Source organism: Pseudopipra pipra, chromosome 10 (assembly GCF_036250125.1).
Source record: "Pseudopipra pipra isolate bDixPip1 chromosome 10, bDixPip1.hap1, whole genome shotgun sequence".
Lineage (NCBI taxonomy): Eukaryota > Metazoa > Chordata > Aves > Passeriformes > Pipridae > Pseudopipra > Pseudopipra pipra.
Window position 1 is genome coordinate 7,461,099 of NC_087558.1, and position 19,389 is coordinate 7,480,487.

Genomic DNA, 19,389 nt, shown 5'->3' on the forward strand with positions numbered 1-19,389 from the left:
ATAAGCATGCTGGATTTGTGATGCCTTTGATATCCAAAGAACTGCAAAGTCATTGTAAAATTAAATACATTAAGTTCAATGAGAATTACTTCTAATTAGTAAGCATATCAAAGGTTCTTGGCCAATTACGTGTTTGTTCATGATTCATATGACATATTCCAGGTCTATGAAGCTTGTTTCCAGTATGACACATGAGCTATCGTTAGCTAGCACTAACAGCATGCCACGGGATCTTTACAAAATGTAGTCCTTTTGTGCTGAGTGATAGAACAAAATATTTTATCAGGTAGAGAGGATGCATTGGAAAGCATGCAGTGCTTTTTATTTCTTGCAGAGTAAAAACCCACCAAAGCAAAGGTCAGGTCACTTTTTTGAAGACAGAGCCACTTTTTCTTCAAGGTTTCACCTACTGCCTGAAAAGAGTCATGATACTGGTATTAGTGCCTGCTGTTAATCTTCCACACACGTAGCTGCAAAACCCTGGGAGTGGTTGACAACATATATAAAATCTGTCTCATCAGTTTGAAGTGGGTATGGGGCAATGGGAAATGGATACCTCTGTGCTATTTTTTATGTGCAGACTTTGTATATTTGCCAGTCAAAGCAAGTGGTTTGATGCTACCTTATTTTTTTTTTTTTACTAGATCCTTCTTTTAACTTTCCTAAAAGATTGCATGTAAGGTTGACTTATTTCTGGCTACTCAGCCTATGGTATGTAAAATATGATTTTGCAACTAGAACTTAGCAGCAATTTCCTGGATACCAAAGAGAAAGCCAATGCAGTGAAATAGCTTAAATTCTCAGATTCTGCTGGAGAGATACACAGGTGACCAATTCATTGGAAAATGCAGGTTTTTATTCTGGTGATATGGATATTTTTGTCCAATGTAAGGTATGTAAGCTGGAAAATTTTGGTCTCTGTTCACTGTAGTGAACACTATGTAGTCAATCCTTGCCTAAGTGATTAGGCAGAAGAATTGGAGAGCAATAAAAAATGTTTTTCTATGGTCAGGACAACCTTGTTATTGTTGTGAACTGCAGTTGAAATGAAAATCTCTAGCACATTTATTGCAATAATCATTGAAGAATTATTATATTTTTCAGGTGCCATTTACTTGGCCTCCTTCAATATTAAGTGCGTTTCTTAGCAAGCAAAAATGCTATATGAATTTGTCTGGTACAGTAGTTTATTGCTCAAACCCTGTAATTCTGTAACAGCTAATTTTACACTTGCCAGGACTTTAAAATTAAAAGTTTTTTGGCAGTGGAGATTTGCAAGGTAAGTTACTTTCTCATGTAAACATCAATTTAATAATTTAGTAAATAGATTTTTTAACTCCCTATTTGTTTGCAATATATAGAAGGAAAAAACTGTGATGCAGAACATGGTAACCCATGTACAAATTAAGACAAATGTGAATTGATGAAGGAAAAAATATATTATTTGTTTTAATGGAACATACTTGAGAAAAACTGAGAAACATGCCAGTATTTCATCATTTGATACAATAAAAAAATGCAACAGTTCCTTTAGGTGGTATTTCCAAAGTAAAATAAGGAGTAGAGTTCAGAGTATTTCCTTAATGCTAAGTATTTATAAGACAATTGGCTTCAAAACTTAATAACAATTTCTCTAGGTTTATCCTTTGGGATCAGATAATGGATAGGAATAGACATTTCCACAGGAGTATGCTGATTTAGTAGGATTTTGTAAAGAAATACTCCATTTTTTGGCAGCTGCTCTTTCTGAAAAGCCAGTAGCCAGTGTTTTGTAAATGTTTAACATTTTGACAACAGTATTTAAACTGTAATGATTAATTGCAGAACTTCTTTGTCATCACCTAGGCAATCAAAGGATTTTTATCTAAATCCATATCATTGTCAGAAGTTTGTTCTTGACAAATATTAAGGTACTTGAGTCCCAAACTCACTTTTCAGGAATATTTATACCACTTATTCTTGTGAGAAAGTGAACAGAAAGAAATGGAGTGATTAAATTTTTCTTTTTTTAAAAAACTATATATATATGGAGAGAGAAATTATTTTTTTTTATAGACCTGTGCTGTTCCATTTATTTTCCAAGATTCTACCAAGGTGTTTCAGCTTTAATTGACACACTACAATGCATCACTATTCCCTGAGCCATTGGAAATCATCTCAAAATGAACACGTCTGAATTTAAGCTTTTGTAAAGTAGAATTTTCAAGACAGCTTTCCTTGTAAAGGAATTTGACATAAAAAGGTGTTCTGCAGACAGTGCTGACACAGTATGACAGAATTACTGATTTCATGTGTCCTCTCTCCATTCTAGTTGAGGATAAACAAAGTAACAGCTTGTTGTTTATGAATATAATGGATATAATTCCATATAATTTATTGATATAATGCTGAAAAAACTGACTATCTATCCTGAATTTTCCCGTTGGGCTATTGAATGGTAGTGTTTATAAACAAAAGAAAAACAAGAAAATCCATCAGTCCAGGATATCTTGAAGCATCGTTCTGCTCTTTAAATATCTTTAATATGTTGGGAAGGTTTTTACAAAAAAAAACTTTCGAAAGTTTAGTGATAACTTTAAGCTGCAGTAGCTGTCATCCTCCTGTGCTGGGAGAAAGAACAGACAGAGCTGCTGTATGTGTTGAATTTGGGAGGCTTGGCTGCTCTCCAGATCTCCCAGCAGCTGATGTATTAGACTTACAGTACCAATTAAGCAGCCTATTCAAAATGGCTTTATGCTCCACAAATCTTTGTGCTTTGTGCAATTTAAAAATAACAAATGAAGGGACAAACTTGGCTTTACTGTTTTAAATTATGCAGCACTAAGATTTCTACCTCTCAAAATGAGCACACGCAGCTATGCCATGGCTCCATGAGAGGTCAGGTGTCCACAATACAACAGTGAGCTCTTGATTTCACGTAGGATCTGTTGATTACTTCATATTTTTCCCTCTTCAGGCTTTTCTATTCATGTTTTCCCCATATGTCTTTCTTTTCATCTATACTTTTCTGCTGTCTTCTAGTGATGTTGTATCTTATATATGACTAAAAACAGTGAGAAAACATATGGTGAGGCAGTTCTGTGAACCAATACAAGATCCGTATTGAAACAGAAAATTCTGCTTCATCAAAGCTCTTGTCAGTTTTTTATTATGAGCTTGATAAAGTGAGGTACATATTTAAGGTCTGTGAACATAATTCCTTCAGGCAGTGGTCAGTTGACTGTGGTGAGGAGACATGTGAACAAGCTCTATGTCCTGAACTGGAAGCAGCATTGTCAGGGGCAGCTTTCAGGACCTGACCTAGTATTTCCATATTGTACTTGCATCCTTTGAAACCTCTTATCAAGCTTTCTGTTAGGGATGATCCAAGCTCTTCTGACTCATGACCTTTAGGAGTTCATTCTTATAAGATTAGGATGAAATACAGACGGTGTTGGCTACAGAGAAGGAAGCAGTTATAGGAAGACTTGCCTAAGAAGCAATATACAGTAAGGCAGCTAAATCCACATTGGCTGAGTGCAAAGTGTGCTATTCATCTTTCATTCCTTTTTTTTTTCCATTCTTACACTGACAGAATAGCAGATTTCAGTATTTAAGTTCTAATCTGATCTTATCCTACAGGTACAATTGTATGAGAGTTTGAAGATCATTTAAGAACATTTAAAAGGGAAGACTTTACTGCATAAAAGAAAATTGGCAAAGAAAGAGACAAGAGCTGATAAAAGGTAATCAGCATAAATATCCACATTTACCCTCATTGGGTTGTGTCTTGTGTCCATTTAAATGTCAGTACTGTAGTTAAATTACATTCCAGTTTAAGAAGCATTTGCATTGAAATGGCACTGTAAGTTTTCTGTTAATTGACTGTCAGCAACTGTTGCATTATTTGTGATCCCTTAAAAATTGTCTCGTTCTGGAGCCTGTAGATTCATTCTGAAGGCCAAGTGGGACAACTTCCAAAGTATCACTGGTGGAAGCTCTACAAGACCCATTTTTCCTTTAAGAACTTGTGAAAACTTACTGTACTTAACGCATCTGAACACAAATTATGACTGGAAATTAATACACAATTCTGTCAAATCTCACTCATTCTCTGTAAACTTGTATGATTCCTTCAGGCTAATAGGAGGAGTAGGATGTGAAACTAGGTTTTTTTCCCTCTTAAGACAAAATTTTTTATTTGGAGTGTATGTTTTGAGCAGGATAACACTCTGTAATGTTGGAACAATAATGATGATGTAAGTGTAAATAGTAAATCCAGCCTGGAATATAGAGAAAGGTTGGTAAGAAGAGGGAGGTCTGGGACAGAACTAACTACTTAAAGGTTGTTTAAGGTTCTGGTCCTTTTCTGAAGCAGTTATATAATATATCTGCTTGTGATAGAAGGCTTGGATGAGAGGTTTTGCACTTCTTTCTTTCTGTGTGTCATCTTTTAATAAGACCACTGTGAATATGTAGTAACTATTTTTTTAGCCCTGATTTGGTTGACTTCTTGGCAATTTGGAACTTCATTATCAAAGGGGTGAGTCCTTTGACTGCACAACGGTGTATGACTTGAAAAATTTTAGGGAGTAGCTGCAAAATTTCTTTCACCTCTGCTTAGTCTGTGCCAGGGAACTCCGTGAAATCATTGGACTTAGCAACTGGCAATTTCAAATTTGTTTGGTAGTCTTCAGCAGAGAGTTAATACTAAAGTATTTTCTCTCCCATAATTTGGATTCATTTTATATTGACTTCAGTATCATGAGCCCCAGGCATAACATACACAGAACAGAATTAGTTACTATTAATTGCTATATTGCTATGAAAATGCGTGTACTGAATTAGAATAAGACATTCCTCTAGTATTAGTCCAAGTGAAATTCAAGGAGTTCAGATCACTTTGAAAACAAACAATTGGTGACTAATGTACTGTCTGTTGTTTAAATGTGTGTTTACTGCACACATATTGTGTGAACGATGAGTTTCACTCAGTAACTTCCTCCCAGCACATGATTTATTGTTCTTTGAAGTGGTAGGGGCTTCTCACCTCCTGCTACACAATTTTTATGGTTCTGTTTCATCAAATGCTCAGAGAACACTGACTAAGTCTGCAGTCTGTTTAGGACAAACACCGAAAATAAACTCAGAGGTGGTGGTATTTTATGTGGAAAAATCAGAGGCTTATCACCAATTCCCTCTTACTTAGGAGAGTAGTCTTCGTAGGGAATCCAGAATATAGAACATTGTTTTGATTTAACTGATGATTACAAGACATCTGTTTCTGAGCCTATCTTATAGAAACTGTTTTATGGGTGTAGCAAAAGGGTAATCCTCATTGAAATTAATAGCTGTGTTTATTTAAACTCAGATAATGGCTTGAGCTACAAGGCATGAGAAAAACATTTTACTTTTTACATGCTTGTCACAAATGTTTATACACGTTGGGAATCTTTCTTCTGACAGTTTTGCTTGGATCTGCTTTTTTATTATCTCTGCCTTTAACTCTGCTGCTGTTAGAAAGGTTCCTGTACTCTCGGTTCTGTTGTCCTAAGAGTCAAACCACTAATTTATTGATATTAATATAGCAAAGGCAGTGTTGACTAGAGAAAAATGTGGAGTGAGGCATGGCACAGCTCAAAAGTTCCTCTTTATTTACAACAAAAACCCCCAAACAAACAGGTTCTTTCCAGAACCTGTTGTGCCTTGATATCACTAACGGTTCCTAAAAATAAAATGCATAGACGTGGCAACATTTTGGCCTCATGTAAAAGGCAGTCTCCAAGTTCCTAGTAGCAGCCTGTCTTCAATCTCAGGAAAAATGTGAGTGATCTCTGGGATGAGTTCAGTCTGTGGGTTGGTTCTCTTTTTTTATTACTTCACTTGGGACCAGACTCAGAAAAGTGTATGGTGATACTTTGAAGTATGAGTAACAGACAACTAGAAGTATAACTGTGTCTGGAATATCATGCAATTTCTTCTTTTAAAAGAAAGTGATGCAGGTTCAGATGTTGAAATGGTATAATCTCTACTCTTCCTGCCTGGGACATGGAAGAAAATGTGTATTTTTTCCAGCATTTGCAGACTTTGTTGTTCTTGTTCCAGATATCATTATAAAACCATTCACTTCACAGTTGTACACCTGTGTAGTCAAAAGGAATTAGGTCCCATTAGCCCAATATTTTCTATCTCTAGATTGGTCAGAGACTCATCAGACATTTAGAAGGAGAAAAAGAAAGACAAAGAAATAAATGCAATTTAAAAGATAAAGAAATCTCTTACAGAGCTAGAAGAAGGCTCTGCATGCATACTAATCTGATCTTATCCTATAGTTACAATTGTATGAGAGTTTAAAGATCATTTAATTCCTGAAACTGTGGTTTTCTGCTGAGAAAAGAACTGACACACCAGTAATGAATACAACAGAAATTTTTATCAAAACTGTTGGAGGGACATAACTGTTGTCTGTTGCTTCCTCTGGCTTCTGCATTACCAAATTGAGAGTCCACATTTTTATTGTCATGGTAAAGATGGTTTTTTCTCTTTTTTTGAAAGCCCTTAAGGAAGATATTGCTTAATAAAGGTGAAATAATATTGAATAAGGATGATTGTTCAGATAACCTGTTATTTCAGAATCAGATAAAATTCTGCATACTGTTTTGAAAAATAGGATATGTATTTAAGTAAATGAATTGGTATATGTCTCTTGCTAGGTACCTAATATCAGAACCACTTTAAAATTGTATTAGTTCTAAAATTACTTATTTTGATTGTTCTGATTTTGTTTGTGAAGGAAAACAGCTTGGGCATCAAAGACAGTATGTAATGCATTGTCATCACTATTAATTCACATGGAAGATTAGGATGAAAATCTCAGGATTTGAATTCTATAAATCTGGGGTAAACATTATGTGATCAAAATTCTTGTCCTCAGTTAATTCTTTCATACAGATTCTTTCATGATTTGTGTAGAATAATACAAGATTAAATTCTGTTTAGGATTTTTGTTTTTCTTTGACTCATTTGTTAAACACCTTGCTCAAATCCTATCAAAAGGAATGGAATTTTTTTGTTAACATGAAATGCTAAAACATATTTAATCCCAACATATGTGATTCTGACATGTAAAAGGATAGAAAGATGGTGAGGCAGAGAAAGAATGGAACAAAAAAGTAACAAAGGGTAGATAGAGGGTTGTGATCTGGGTTTGTTTTGAAGCAGATTACTGTCACTTTCTCATCACCTGTGATAAGACCTGTAGATTTTAAATATATCATACTAGATGATAGGTTTGAAAACAACAAATCAGGATAGTTTATGATTGAAAAATACCTTTAGGACTTATTTTCTTGACCTATGCAAGTTCTTTCCAGTCTCCATTCTGAATGTTGCCAGGATAGATTTAGCCCTTCCTGTAATACAAGCATTCGATTCCCACCATGATACAAACATTTGATACCCTTGATACTATTTATTATTCAAGATAAGGTTTGAGTCCTTTCTACAGTGAATGGAGGCAGAGTAGGACTGTTATAGCTCTTTAGTCATAAAGGGGCTTTATGCCATATCCTTGACCCAAAATTCATCCTGTCTCTCTTGTGCTGTATGTTCTTTGTAACAAAGGGTTCTGAATCTTAGTGTACTTACTTGCTAGAATAAGACTCTATTTTTAACATTGTATAGTAGAATATGTTTACCCCCTTATTTTTATTCCCTAAAAAGGGTAGTCTGCTGCTTATCAGACAATGGCAATGCTAGATGAGGCAGTGTAACTGCAAAATAGCTTCATGTCCCTGACCTGGAGATGGCCTCTGCATGCACTTTCAGCTTTAGAATGGTCTCATCTGAAATACTAAAGTCTGTTAATGCTGCAAACCCAGCATTAACAGCATCATATAAAAGCAGCATTAGCAGCATCATATAAACCCATTTAGAGAGGATTATGCTGCTGTCCCTTCATTTAGCCCCTTATTTATCACACAATTTGGAAACCTTCAGGAAGCAAATTCTCACAATTGAGGTATTATGAGTGTGCTCTTAAAAGATATTCCTAATTCTCTGACGTGTACTGTTAACGTGGAGAATGGACTTTTCTACTCTAATATTGCAAGAATATTGTAATTACAAAAATGAAAGTGGAGTGCATTAGTAAATAATTACTTCTAGATGTAATTTGAAGTTCAGCTGTCTTGAACAATTAAAAGCTCATTCTTATAATGGAATCATAGGATGGTTTGAGTTGGAATAGACCTTAAAGACCATTTAGTTCCAGCCCCCTGCCACAGGCAGGGACACCTTCTACTAGACCAGGCTACTCAGAACCCCATCTGGCCTGGTCTTTAGCCTTTACTGTTTAGGATAATTTTTTAGCATAATGGACCACATCAGTTACATTTGTATAAATCTGCTCTTTTGTATACATTTACAAGTGTTCCATATTCTTTTTGGCTTCAGTAGATTTAATTTCATTGCTATATCAATGACAGTGACTAGCATTTGGCTTGTTCTACAAGCAACTGAAAGCAACATCTCTATTTCTAACAGCACACCACTGATATCAGTTACACTCTATATTGTTCTACTTAAACAGGCATTCACCCTCTCCTACAGAAAGTTTTTTTACCTATTTTACTTATTTTTACATGCTTATAAAGTAAAAAGCATTTATTAAAGAAAAAAAAGAAAATTATGTAATTATTCACTCACTTTACACAAGGTTTTTAAAATATATGCTTTAATATTACCTAATAATGTTTGTAAGAGACATTATATTTTGCAGTCCGTTTGTGCTTAGGTTGGCAGGTTCCTCATTAGAGAAGCAAGTTCTCTATTTTTGTTTCTGCAATTCAACAGTATCTCAAAGTTCAATTGTTAACTATCAATTTAGGGATGGTTGCAAGTCTGCAGTATAACTAAAAAGTGGTGAGTCCACACTTTTTATAGCAGCCTAATTTGGTTGGTAAGGTAGCAATTTTGTTTAATAAAAACTCTGTATCTACAGCATGATATCTAAGACTAGGTAATAAAAGCAGCTGGTAATGGGAAATGGCTCTTATGGAGAAATTGTTAATTCTCAAAACATCTTAATTAAAATTTCATATGCAAAAAAAGTTAAATCATCAATTATGTTTGCTGTAAAGCTTTCTTAGCTGTTACTTTCTTGGGATGCAAATTATACTACTTGTATTTCAAAACTGGCTTCTGGTACATAGAAACCTCCTTGGATGTGCAGTTGCACTAATTAGTGGATTGTGCCTCTTCAGCTGGGATGTCAAATCCAGCACCAGTCTGTCCTGTGTAGTTAAAGCTAAACTAAATCTCTGCCATACCTCAGGGCACAGTAACCTAGTGCTGTGGAGGTTAAGTTGCCTGACAATAGCATGACAGCTATTGTCAGAAATATTTCTCCTCAGAGGTTCTATAAAAAAATAAATCTGCCTCAGTCGTGTAGTGCAGTGCTGTGTGCTGCTTGTGTCCCCTTCCACCAGAACAGCCATTTACCACAGACTGTTCTTGAACATCAAAATCAATCTCAATCAAGTGAAAGAGCAGGGATGAGTTAACCACTTTCTGAATTGCTTGCAGTCTCAGTAAATGTGCTTATTATCAGAGAATTAGCAGACTTGTATCTGAGGGAAAGGGGTGCAGAAGCTTGCACGTGTCTGCCACTTGTACCAAGGAATAGGCTGGGATGTGGCTACAAACACATAGAGGGGAACAGGTAGTTGTGGCAGCTCAGTCTGATTGAGGTGGGTGTCAGGCCTGGGTGTAGAGCATGAGCTGTGGAGTCTCAAATATACGTATCTATGTGTAGCTTCACTGTTTTCTACTCACTGAGGAGAGCAACTGAGCCAGCACAGGGAAAGAAATATTAGTTTGCTGTTGTAGACCAGCAGTAATTCACTGTATTGTCTCCTGGTGGATTTAGGAAGAGAGAATGGCCTTAGATATCTTTTCCAGTGACAGTGCTGTGACTGTCTGAAATCAGTCTATCAGTCAGCACTCTGAATTTTGTATTCACTGCTGCTCCATTTTGCTATGAAAATCTCATAAATAAGGAAGTCTTGATCCCAAATTCACTCTTTCCCATTAAGCTTCAGACACTTCATATTAATGAAACCCCAGTGAAATGATGTGAAAGATGGCATTGTCAACTCAGATAGTTAAAAATTACTTGAATAAATACACAGGCATATGCTTAGACTGGCAAAGACCGGAAGACTTTTTTTCAGCCCAGATAGCATGAACATAATTGAGGAATAGAGAAGCTGTCGCAGATGGTGATAGCAGTGAGAGGCCCAGTGACATGTGCTTCAACTCAAAGTTTGCTACAGGGGAGTTACTGAGGTAGGATAACACACCAGAGCAGCTGCCAAAATCTCAGGCTCCAAGAAACATGCTTATTAACTAATTAAAGTTGCATATTCATAAAGAGAGTAAATCCAATCCTGCCTTCCCGTGAAGAGATGTTCGTGAGTGGCAAGTGAACTGAGAAATGTGTGTCTCTGTCCCAAGAGATCAGTGCCAGAGAGCATCCGGCAGAGATGAGGGAATGCGGATTTCCAAGAGCGAGGCAACCTGTGGTGTTGGCATGGGGTAGGGTAAGGAAGAGTTACCAATAATTATTTAAAGCACATGGGAGGACTGGAAAACACCAGTGCTTTCCTGTACAGGAGGGTGTTATTTGGGCCACAGGGGAGCTGCCTTGTTTGAAATTTGAAGGCATTGACAAGCTGTGGTTGATCTAAAAGCTGAACTAAGAGTGCCCACAGCAAGGCCAGGATTTTGGTTTCCCCCTTTCTGTTTACACCTTAACATGAAGTGTCCATAGCAAAAAAAAAAAAAAAATTAAAGCAGCTGACTCATGGTCAGTGAAGTGGAAAGGATAACATAGGGCTATTCTCATGCACTCCTTCCTGAATTGCACTGTCCTCTCATCAGCTACACTTGAGTTTTGCCTCATTTCATTAATAGAATAAGTTTTCTTTGGTCAGTAACAGTGCCAATGGCTGAAGAGAGTTTGGCTGTGGTAGACTGAGAATTTATTCTTATACCTTAGTATATGAAAGACCATTTTCTTTCAAATGTTACTGTGTTATCCTGAAAGTGTTGGAAAAACTCTCTCTCTTTTTCATGTCTCTGTTCTCTGACAAGTGGAGGACTAACTCCTCATGTACCTGCTGAGGTTGTTGCTATTTTCTCTAAAGCGTTTTTTTGGTGTTGGCATTTTTGTCAAATGCTGACCTTTTATTTCTCTATTGCCTGTGACAATATAGTTTAAATTTTACCTTTCAAGAGTAAGAACTCAACAATGTTATTAACTGTGCATTATTTCCCCCTATATAGGCTTTTAAATATATTTTTTTGCACTCTCTAAATATCCTGACAATACCAGAGGCTGTGAGTTTTTAGAAACTCTATTAAAGATCTGCTTGCATATGTAAAAATATGCACATTTCATAAAGTAAGATGGCTGTATGCTATGAAATACATAGCATACATATGAGAAGGGTGAGAGGAAATCAATTGTTAATTAAAATGAGGCATTGTTTTCTGTGTAAATGTGAGCTTTTTAAGAGTAAATGTAAACAACAGACACGCACAGTGAATAAAGTACTTGCATTTTGTGATTCCTTCTGAAATTTCAGTCTGAATTTTCCTTGTTTATTTGTGAATCAAAGGCAATGTGCACAATTAATTTTCTGTGCAAACGAGAAGGATCAAGAGCAAAAGACAGGCTTTTGTTTGTCTTTTTTAGAACTCTTTTTGTCCTTTTTTAGACAGGCTTTTGTTTGCCTAATTTAGAACTCCTATTTCCAAGTGTGACTTGTTTATTACTATTTCAAGTTAGCCATTTAAGTCTAATGAGAAGCATTACAGATATCACCAGATCAACAAATTATAGATGACATTTTAAATTGTTACAAATATTGTGGAAGCTAAGAGAAGGAGGACTTCCTTTTCAAGGTTTTGCAGTAAGACTTTTTGTACCATTAAGAAAGTGATTTTAATTTTCTGGGCTGTGTGATACCATGTGATACAGTAATTTTTAGTAGTTTCTAGATTTTGAGGTTATAGTATGCCTTGTGCTCACCTTAGTTGACCTCATATATAACAGATGTAAAAAGTTTTTCTATTTTTTTTGTACATCACTTGTATCTCACAGGGGATATCCTCTAAGATATATATAGATACATTTTTTATAAATTAAAAAAGTTGGTTCGTGGAATTTGTATTATTCTGCTCACGAAGTGCTCTAGTGCTGCTCTTAAGTGAGGAGCAGGTTTGCTGACTACCTGACCTCTCAGCTCAGAGAAAATCAAGCTCTGATTGAGAGACTGAGTTGCTCCCTACTCCTTCCTCACGAGGTACATCCCCAAAACCCATCCTGCTGTTCATGTCATCATGTCAGCGCTTCGCTTTTCCAGTGGGAGTTGATGGTGCTGAGTACTCCCACAGACAGGGATTTCAGCAGCCTGGCGAAGGGATCTCAGCTGATCTGGAGGGGAATGTTTTATTTTGGGAGGCAGCTACCTCTCCTCTCCTGAGTTCACACTTCAGGTCAGGTGTGATGGGATGCAGAGGGGATTTCATGAATTTTCAGTTTCTGCCTCCCTTCGGTGTCCTTGGGATTCTCTGCTGGCCTTCCTCTTTTTTTGCTGCTACTTTTCTGCTTTTTATAGAGCAGCCCAAAAGGCAGCAGAGCACCTGCTACCACAGTAGTGTTCTCTGGTATGTAATCATTCAACTTCAGATAATCACTGTTTCAAGGATGAGCTCTATAAACTCCTCTAGGAAATAATCTATAAAATAGTAATCTAGACTAGTTTTTGACCCTTAATTTTACTTTACAATAAATATATCTTGAACACTTGAAATTTATCCTCTGAGAATTACACATTCAGTGAGTGAGAAATGCTGTTACAGAACTAAAATTACACATTTGTTTTACTTTTTGACTAACAGGAGGGTTGTCCTGATGTGTATTGCCCTCTATTCTGTTTGTTATACTGAACATCATACCTAGAAATTATGGGTGCTCTTTGTAAAGTATGCAAAATATTCTATAATGGAACTGCTGAGTTAGAATTACACTGTGGACCAATAAGACACAGCTGTGGCTTCTCAGGGTCACGTATCCTACTGCAGTAGCTCTTGTACAGTGCTGACATTTCTCCTACTATGTTCATATATTGATTTAATATTATTATTTAGAAAAATATATGGGAATGGTCTGGAATAGTGATCACCTTACAAGATGATCTGAATAAAGCAGTGTTCAAACGTGTTTAGCACTGCTGGGGCCTCTGCTCAGTTAGCACCAGCAGCAGCAGTGCAAATTATATGGGAACACCCTTGTAAATGTTCTGTTCCTATCCAGATTGCATCTGCCTCTTTTGGCATGTGGGTGGTTGTCTTTGGTTCACTGGCTGACTGGAAAAAGCACAATGAAAAAATTTTTCTTTCTTTGACCCACAACTAAAGTTACTATCAATGCCATGCAAAATTATTAAAGTAGTCACCTTTGAATCAAACAGGATGTCTTACTAGGTCCAAGTCTTCTAGTTACAGAGGTAACAGAAAAAGATATAGCCCAGGAGGAGACCAGTAATTGAATATCTGGAACTAGTATCTCCAAATATTTTTCACAAAAGACTGTCACCAAAAGCTGGGGATGCTAATAAACTTAATATGTGCTATATTTTTCCTGAAAAAACCTATGTGAAGTGAATGTTTCTTAAAATTCTGTGGAACTTGGTCACATTGGTCAATCCCTCTCAGTGAAAAGAAATATGGACCAACTTATATATGTTCAATCAAAACGAATTTCTTATTTTGCTGTTTTTTTTAACGATGCCTCTTCAGCATTTTTTACATTAGACATATCTATTTTTAATTTGATGGTTTGCTGCTTCCAGGGATGAATTCCAAAGGAAAAAAATCGTATCTTCTTTCTCAGTTGTTCATTTTGTAAAAACTACCTAATGTTGGCAGCAAGTGGAATAAAAACAGCAGGACTAGAGGGATGTAAAGGAATTTCTGAATTTTATGGCAAGGTTCAGCACTCAACAGGAAATCTTTGCAATGCAGTTGTCAGCTCTGTAGTAGAACAGAACCAGCTTCTGAGAGTTCAGTGTTTTTCTCCCTGGGATCCTGGTGGGTGAGTGGATGTGAGAAAACATTTCTATAAAGGAGTATTAACTTCCTAAAAATTTTTCAGAATTGTGAAGCTTGGAGGCTGTATATCAGCACACTGGCTAAGAGGATGCCAGTGTGAAAGACAAAGAGAAAGAGATCAGGGAATGTGGCACAAAGGATAATGAATAGACACAGTTGTCCCACACCACTTTAAAGAGAAAATATTTTTCCATAATCCATTTTTTTAAACTTGTTTCAGCTATTAATGTGAAATCATGAGACTGTACTTCTTGCAATAATAGTGTCTGTAGTCTTTTACTTTTTTTCTTTATAAAATGATTGAAATAGAAGTGAAGAGAAACAAGAATCATACAGGTGCTTTGTTTCATCTTGGATGCTGGGAATTTATGCTGTAAAATAAGCTGCAGAAAAATAATACCATTTTTGCTCTGAGAAATACAGAATAGTTATTAGCTTTTGTACTGTAGCAGTGCAATTACCAACTAGCAGTTATCAAAATGGCTAGAAGCCAGTCTAAAATTACAAATACTCCTTTTGTAAGGTCTTATACTGCTGTCCATCCATGCTGGTACTGCTGTATTACAAGACCCTGAGAGCATGAATACAGTGTGTTCTGTAAGTATTTCCTGAAACCAAACTGTTGGTAGCTCACAGCAGGAAGAGATAGTTTTGCATATCCTTTCGACTTTTAATAAAATCTTGAGTAATGCAATTACAAAAACAGAAACTATATCCTGGATTCTAGCTGAGGTTACGTGTGACACTTGTATTGAGGATAAAAGCTTGTCTAAGATATAAATATAACAACCTATTTTGACATGTATAAAGACTAAATCTCATACATTGAATTCCTAAATATAACACCCTGTCTGTAGTTAGGGATGTGACATAGGCTAGCCCTGCTATCTGCCCTCAGAGCATTAACCTGGTGGCATTTAAGCAGTGGTTGTGGCTTGACAATGTAAGATATTAAATACACCCAATCCCATTGCCTCCTCCAGCTATAAGGGGTACTCACTAAACCCCATGAGCAGGAATTACATTTAGCAAACTAAGTCCTCCTTCTCTTGCTTTAATCAGTTGAGTTCCTGAATTAGTGGAAGCATTCAGAATCCATTAAAAATAAACATTGAAAGGCAGCCTAAAGTTTGCATTCAGTCAGCACAAAACCATGTCTGATTGGAATTTCCAACTTCAGACTAAGCTTGGATCCTAGCAGCAAACGAAGCTCCTAATTGTATTGCATGAATGATGGGCAAATATCATAATGAAACATTTTGAAAATTTAGAACTGGGAGAGCCTGGAGGTGGCCCCAGTCAGTGTGCACAGCCGCAGCAAGCCAGAGCCCCTGGATGGTAAGTACTCCTTTTCAGTTGTTCTTCACATAGGTTTAAAAAAAAAAAAAAGAGTTGATGAAATCCACAGTCCTATTATCAGTTTCACCACATCTCCCTGTTCCAAGTACCATGGGGGTTAAGCATACTTGTCTATAAGTATTAGTTTCAGCAGAATAGGGATAGCTATTGTGAGAAATGCTGAGGTCAGACAGAAGAAGAGAGAACATAGATAATGGAAAATGTCAGAAGTAAAGAGAAGGAGAAGACTGATGAGATCATCAGCCCTCATGAAGTATGTCATGTCAAAGGTGTCTGACATGATGAAGGGAGATAGCAAGCATACACCAGTTTCTCTGCTTATACACGCACATATCTGTAGCACAGATTTATTTTTTTTTATCATGTTTCATAGAATGGTTTGGGGTTGAAGGGACCTTAAAGATCATCCAGTTCTGATCCCCCTGCCATGGGCAGGGATGCCACCCACTAGGTCAAGTTACCCAGGGCCCCATTCAATCTGGCCTTCAAGACTTGCAGGGATGCGGCATCCACAGCTTCTCTGGACAACCTGTGCCAGGGTCTCACCAGCCTTCAAGTAAAGAATTTCCAACGCTCCCAAGTCCTTCTCTGCAGAGCTCCTCACAATGTTTGTGATTAAAGACTTGGGGGGGAAAAAACCAGTTCTCCCTTGGACTTTGATGGCCTAAGCTTTCCAAAGAGTTTGCCACAGAACTTGTAGCACAGAGAACTTGAAATACATGGGCACAATCAAGAACCTACAGCAAGGGAAGCTCTGCAACTGTAGCTGTGTTACAAGTAATTCATCATGGCAGAGGCATCTGCCTCTGTGTCCCTGATATGATGCTTTGTAATAATGTATTTTTAATAAGTAATAATTCTATTAAAATGGACAAACAATTGACACATGCTCGTGCAATTTATATTTTCTCTCCTAGTCCACGTTGTCTCTTCTAGTCTTTCTTATGTTATTTTTAATTGTATTGGTGGGTCTTCAGGGAGGTAGATCTTCTGTGCTTGACAGTCTTACGAGGCATATGCAACTACATGAAGCTGTGCTCCATCAGGACATTTTCAGGTGTCTTTTCAGGACCATCCAAGAATTGTAATGGTTAAAGGTGTCTCTGCAAGTTCTCCTATCACCTCATTTTCAGTAGAGGTTTTGCTGTGATTTGCTAAAGCTCCAAACCATCTTGTGTCCAGTCTTTGGCAGTTTCTGGACTACAAAGGAACCCAAACTTCCACTTTGAGATAGAAAGTTCAAATTGGTGGGAAACAGTGAAAACTGACTGTCTTAAACTCCAGAACCATATTGCATGAATATTACCTGCAGTAATCCTATAGCTTTGCACTCCTCATGGTTAGAAAATATTGACTCCAGCTGCTGCCTGCAAAAGACTTTCTATTCTGAGGCATAAAACTCTTCTACAGGGATACATTAGCCAAACTTGTATATATAGCCTGTCAAAAGTCACAATCGAGAGAATTAATCTTTTAAAAATTTGTGAACTATCTCGCATAACAAACTTCTTACACTGTTTAAATTAGTGAAAAGACTCAGCAAAGTGAGACATTCAATTTTTGTAGAGTGAAATCTTTTAAAAACACAAGTTAGGAAGAAAATTCAGCATCTGCAGAAACATGACTATCAGAGTTTTAAAAGCCTCTAACTATTGGATCGTCATATTTCAACAACATGCACTCATTTACAATTAATCATCTTATCCATCATGCTTTCCTTCAACTGAAATGCCTCACTATTTGCAAAACTTTGCAGGATTTGTACTGCCATGTTATTTTACCCATTGTGTCTGTAAAATACCAAATAGACAAAAGTTTCACAGGTCACACAGCCTTTCTTCTTGAGACTAAAGGTCTATCATATAATCAAACATGGAAGTAAAAATTCCAATAAAAACTGGAATTAAATTCTTACCCTCTAGAGTGCTAAATCAGCCCTAAAAGTAGTTTGTAGAGGTTTAGTCTCTACAACTCTCCTATTACAGTAGATTTCCAGCTCTCAGTGTGCAGTCTGGCAGCAGTAAGTGTGCTGTGGCTGGAAGCAGCTGTTCACGGTGGTATCCAGCAGCTGAAAAAAATCCCAGGGAGAATGCCAAAAACTGAAGTTTTAAAATCTGCTCTAGAAACTCCCAACCATCCCCTGCCTTCCCCCGCCTGCCCCTTAGAGGACAATTTACTGACAAAGATGAAAGTTAATTTTGGAGGAAAATAGAATAAACTAAAATTAGAGATTTTTGGCTTTTTTTTCTCATCCCCTTTTTTTTTTCTTCGCCTGTCTATGTTTGTGCACTTCCTGAAACTAATCAGATGCCTTGGCACACTAAGCTGTGTCTCCTTACATATGTTATAAATTCAGGATTCTCTTTCTGAAAGATGTATGTAGTGGGATGTCTCCTGTGAATCTGCTACACCTGGAAAGCCAGGTGCCTGTTCCTCCCAATTCTGTCCTGGTAATTTTTTAATATTCTTTTCTTGGAGCTAGTAGCTCCCAGGTGTTGTATATATCTCTGCCAGGAAAATGTACTTGTACTTTTGTTGCAGTGTCTTTTAAACCAATTTGAAGTACTTGCCGTCCTATGTCCTCCTCTTGGAAAATGAAGATGGACTTTGACATTCACATAAAAGCTCAAGTGTGGCTGAATTGTTGATAGAAGGGTTGAAGCTGAAGCTGCTCATAGGTGTGAGCAGCCCCTGTGTCCATGAGTCACCCTGAAAGACAACTGTGTGCTGTCCCCTGGCCATCCCATCACTCATATGGATTCTGGGAACAGCTGTAGCCTTGTCTTCTGTACACCCTTCCTGGAAGAGCTGAGTTGGGAACGCTCCAGTACTAGTGGAAGCACCTGGAGCACAAATAATCTGTTTCTTTTTCTTGTCCTCCTGTGTAAGCCCACTTTATTTAACTATTATCTGCCTGCTAATACTGTGACTCAGGCTTCATATTAAATGGAGGAAGTAAAGGGTACCACAGCGTGGGGCTGGAATTGAGTCATTGGATGTGCTACTTATAAGACAGCAGTGGCTCCTCTAACTTCCTCAAGAGCTTTCTTCAAAGGAGTTGTTAAATCTGTTTTGCTGCAGAGAGAGCTCTGGTCCCCAGATGCATGTTAAGAATTTCATCTTCTTCAAAGTGTTGTACTTGGCATGTATCCACAGAAAATGCAGCTGAAGAGGTGGCCCAGACAGCTCTATCAGGGTGCAGCTTTCCACAGAGTTCCCTCTGAAAGTGTTTATAACCAATTTTATGAATATTGCTGATGGTGTAACAGCTATGGTCTGTAGACACCAATGACACCAATGACAAAAACTACTTGTGGTTAACTCAAATGCTATACTCTGGTCCTCATCTCTATTTTGAATCTTGTTTAATTTATTTGTACTAGAGGGAATAGATTATCTGTACCTGACTGTACCTGGCTTTGGATCTTTGCATAATGGTTATTGGGTTCACATATAACTAAAAATGTGAAGGGGTTACATTCGTAGCTGTATCAAAAATGTCTCAGTAAATGATGGAGTTATGGATTTTTCAAAAACAGCTTGTCCACTGATTTTTTTTGACTTTGCTGTATCACTGTAATAAAAACAATTTTTGAACAGTATTTTTTAATAGAGTACTAATAAAATCTGCAGGCAGCATCAGAAAGCCCGTCAACCCTCTCGTCAGTGGGTCCCACAATACTGGCTGATTATAATTTTCTTTTTATGTGAGAGAATGCATTTCAGTGGAAGCACTCCAAACTTAAACCAACTTGAGAGTTTTAATTAAACATCTTTTACACTTGGCTGCTGCTGTCTGTGTGTGGAAAGGGTGGGAGGACATAAATTCTCGGTTCCTTTAGCTGTGCTGTGGTGTCACTGAATGAAGCTTCC

The 19,389-nt window shown here is 37.2% G+C and overlaps 1 protein-coding gene across 5 annotated transcripts in view; it reads right to left on the reverse strand.

Annotated features, from left to right (window-relative positions):
- The window catches only part of PEX5L (peroxisomal biogenesis factor 5 like), a 107,982-nt gene that overhangs the window by 42,190 nt on the left and 46,403 nt on the right, over positions 1–19,389 (reverse strand). For 2 of the 5 annotated variants that reach the window (XM_064665916.1, XM_064665917.1), the window contains one exon: positions 348–413. The exons of the other annotated variants lie outside the window; for them this stretch is intronic. In XM_064665916.1, coding sequence (XP_064521986.1) covers positions 348–413 — 66 coding nt within the window. The remainder of the gene's footprint in view (positions 1–347; positions 414–19,389) is intronic. 5 annotated transcript variants of the gene reach the window in all.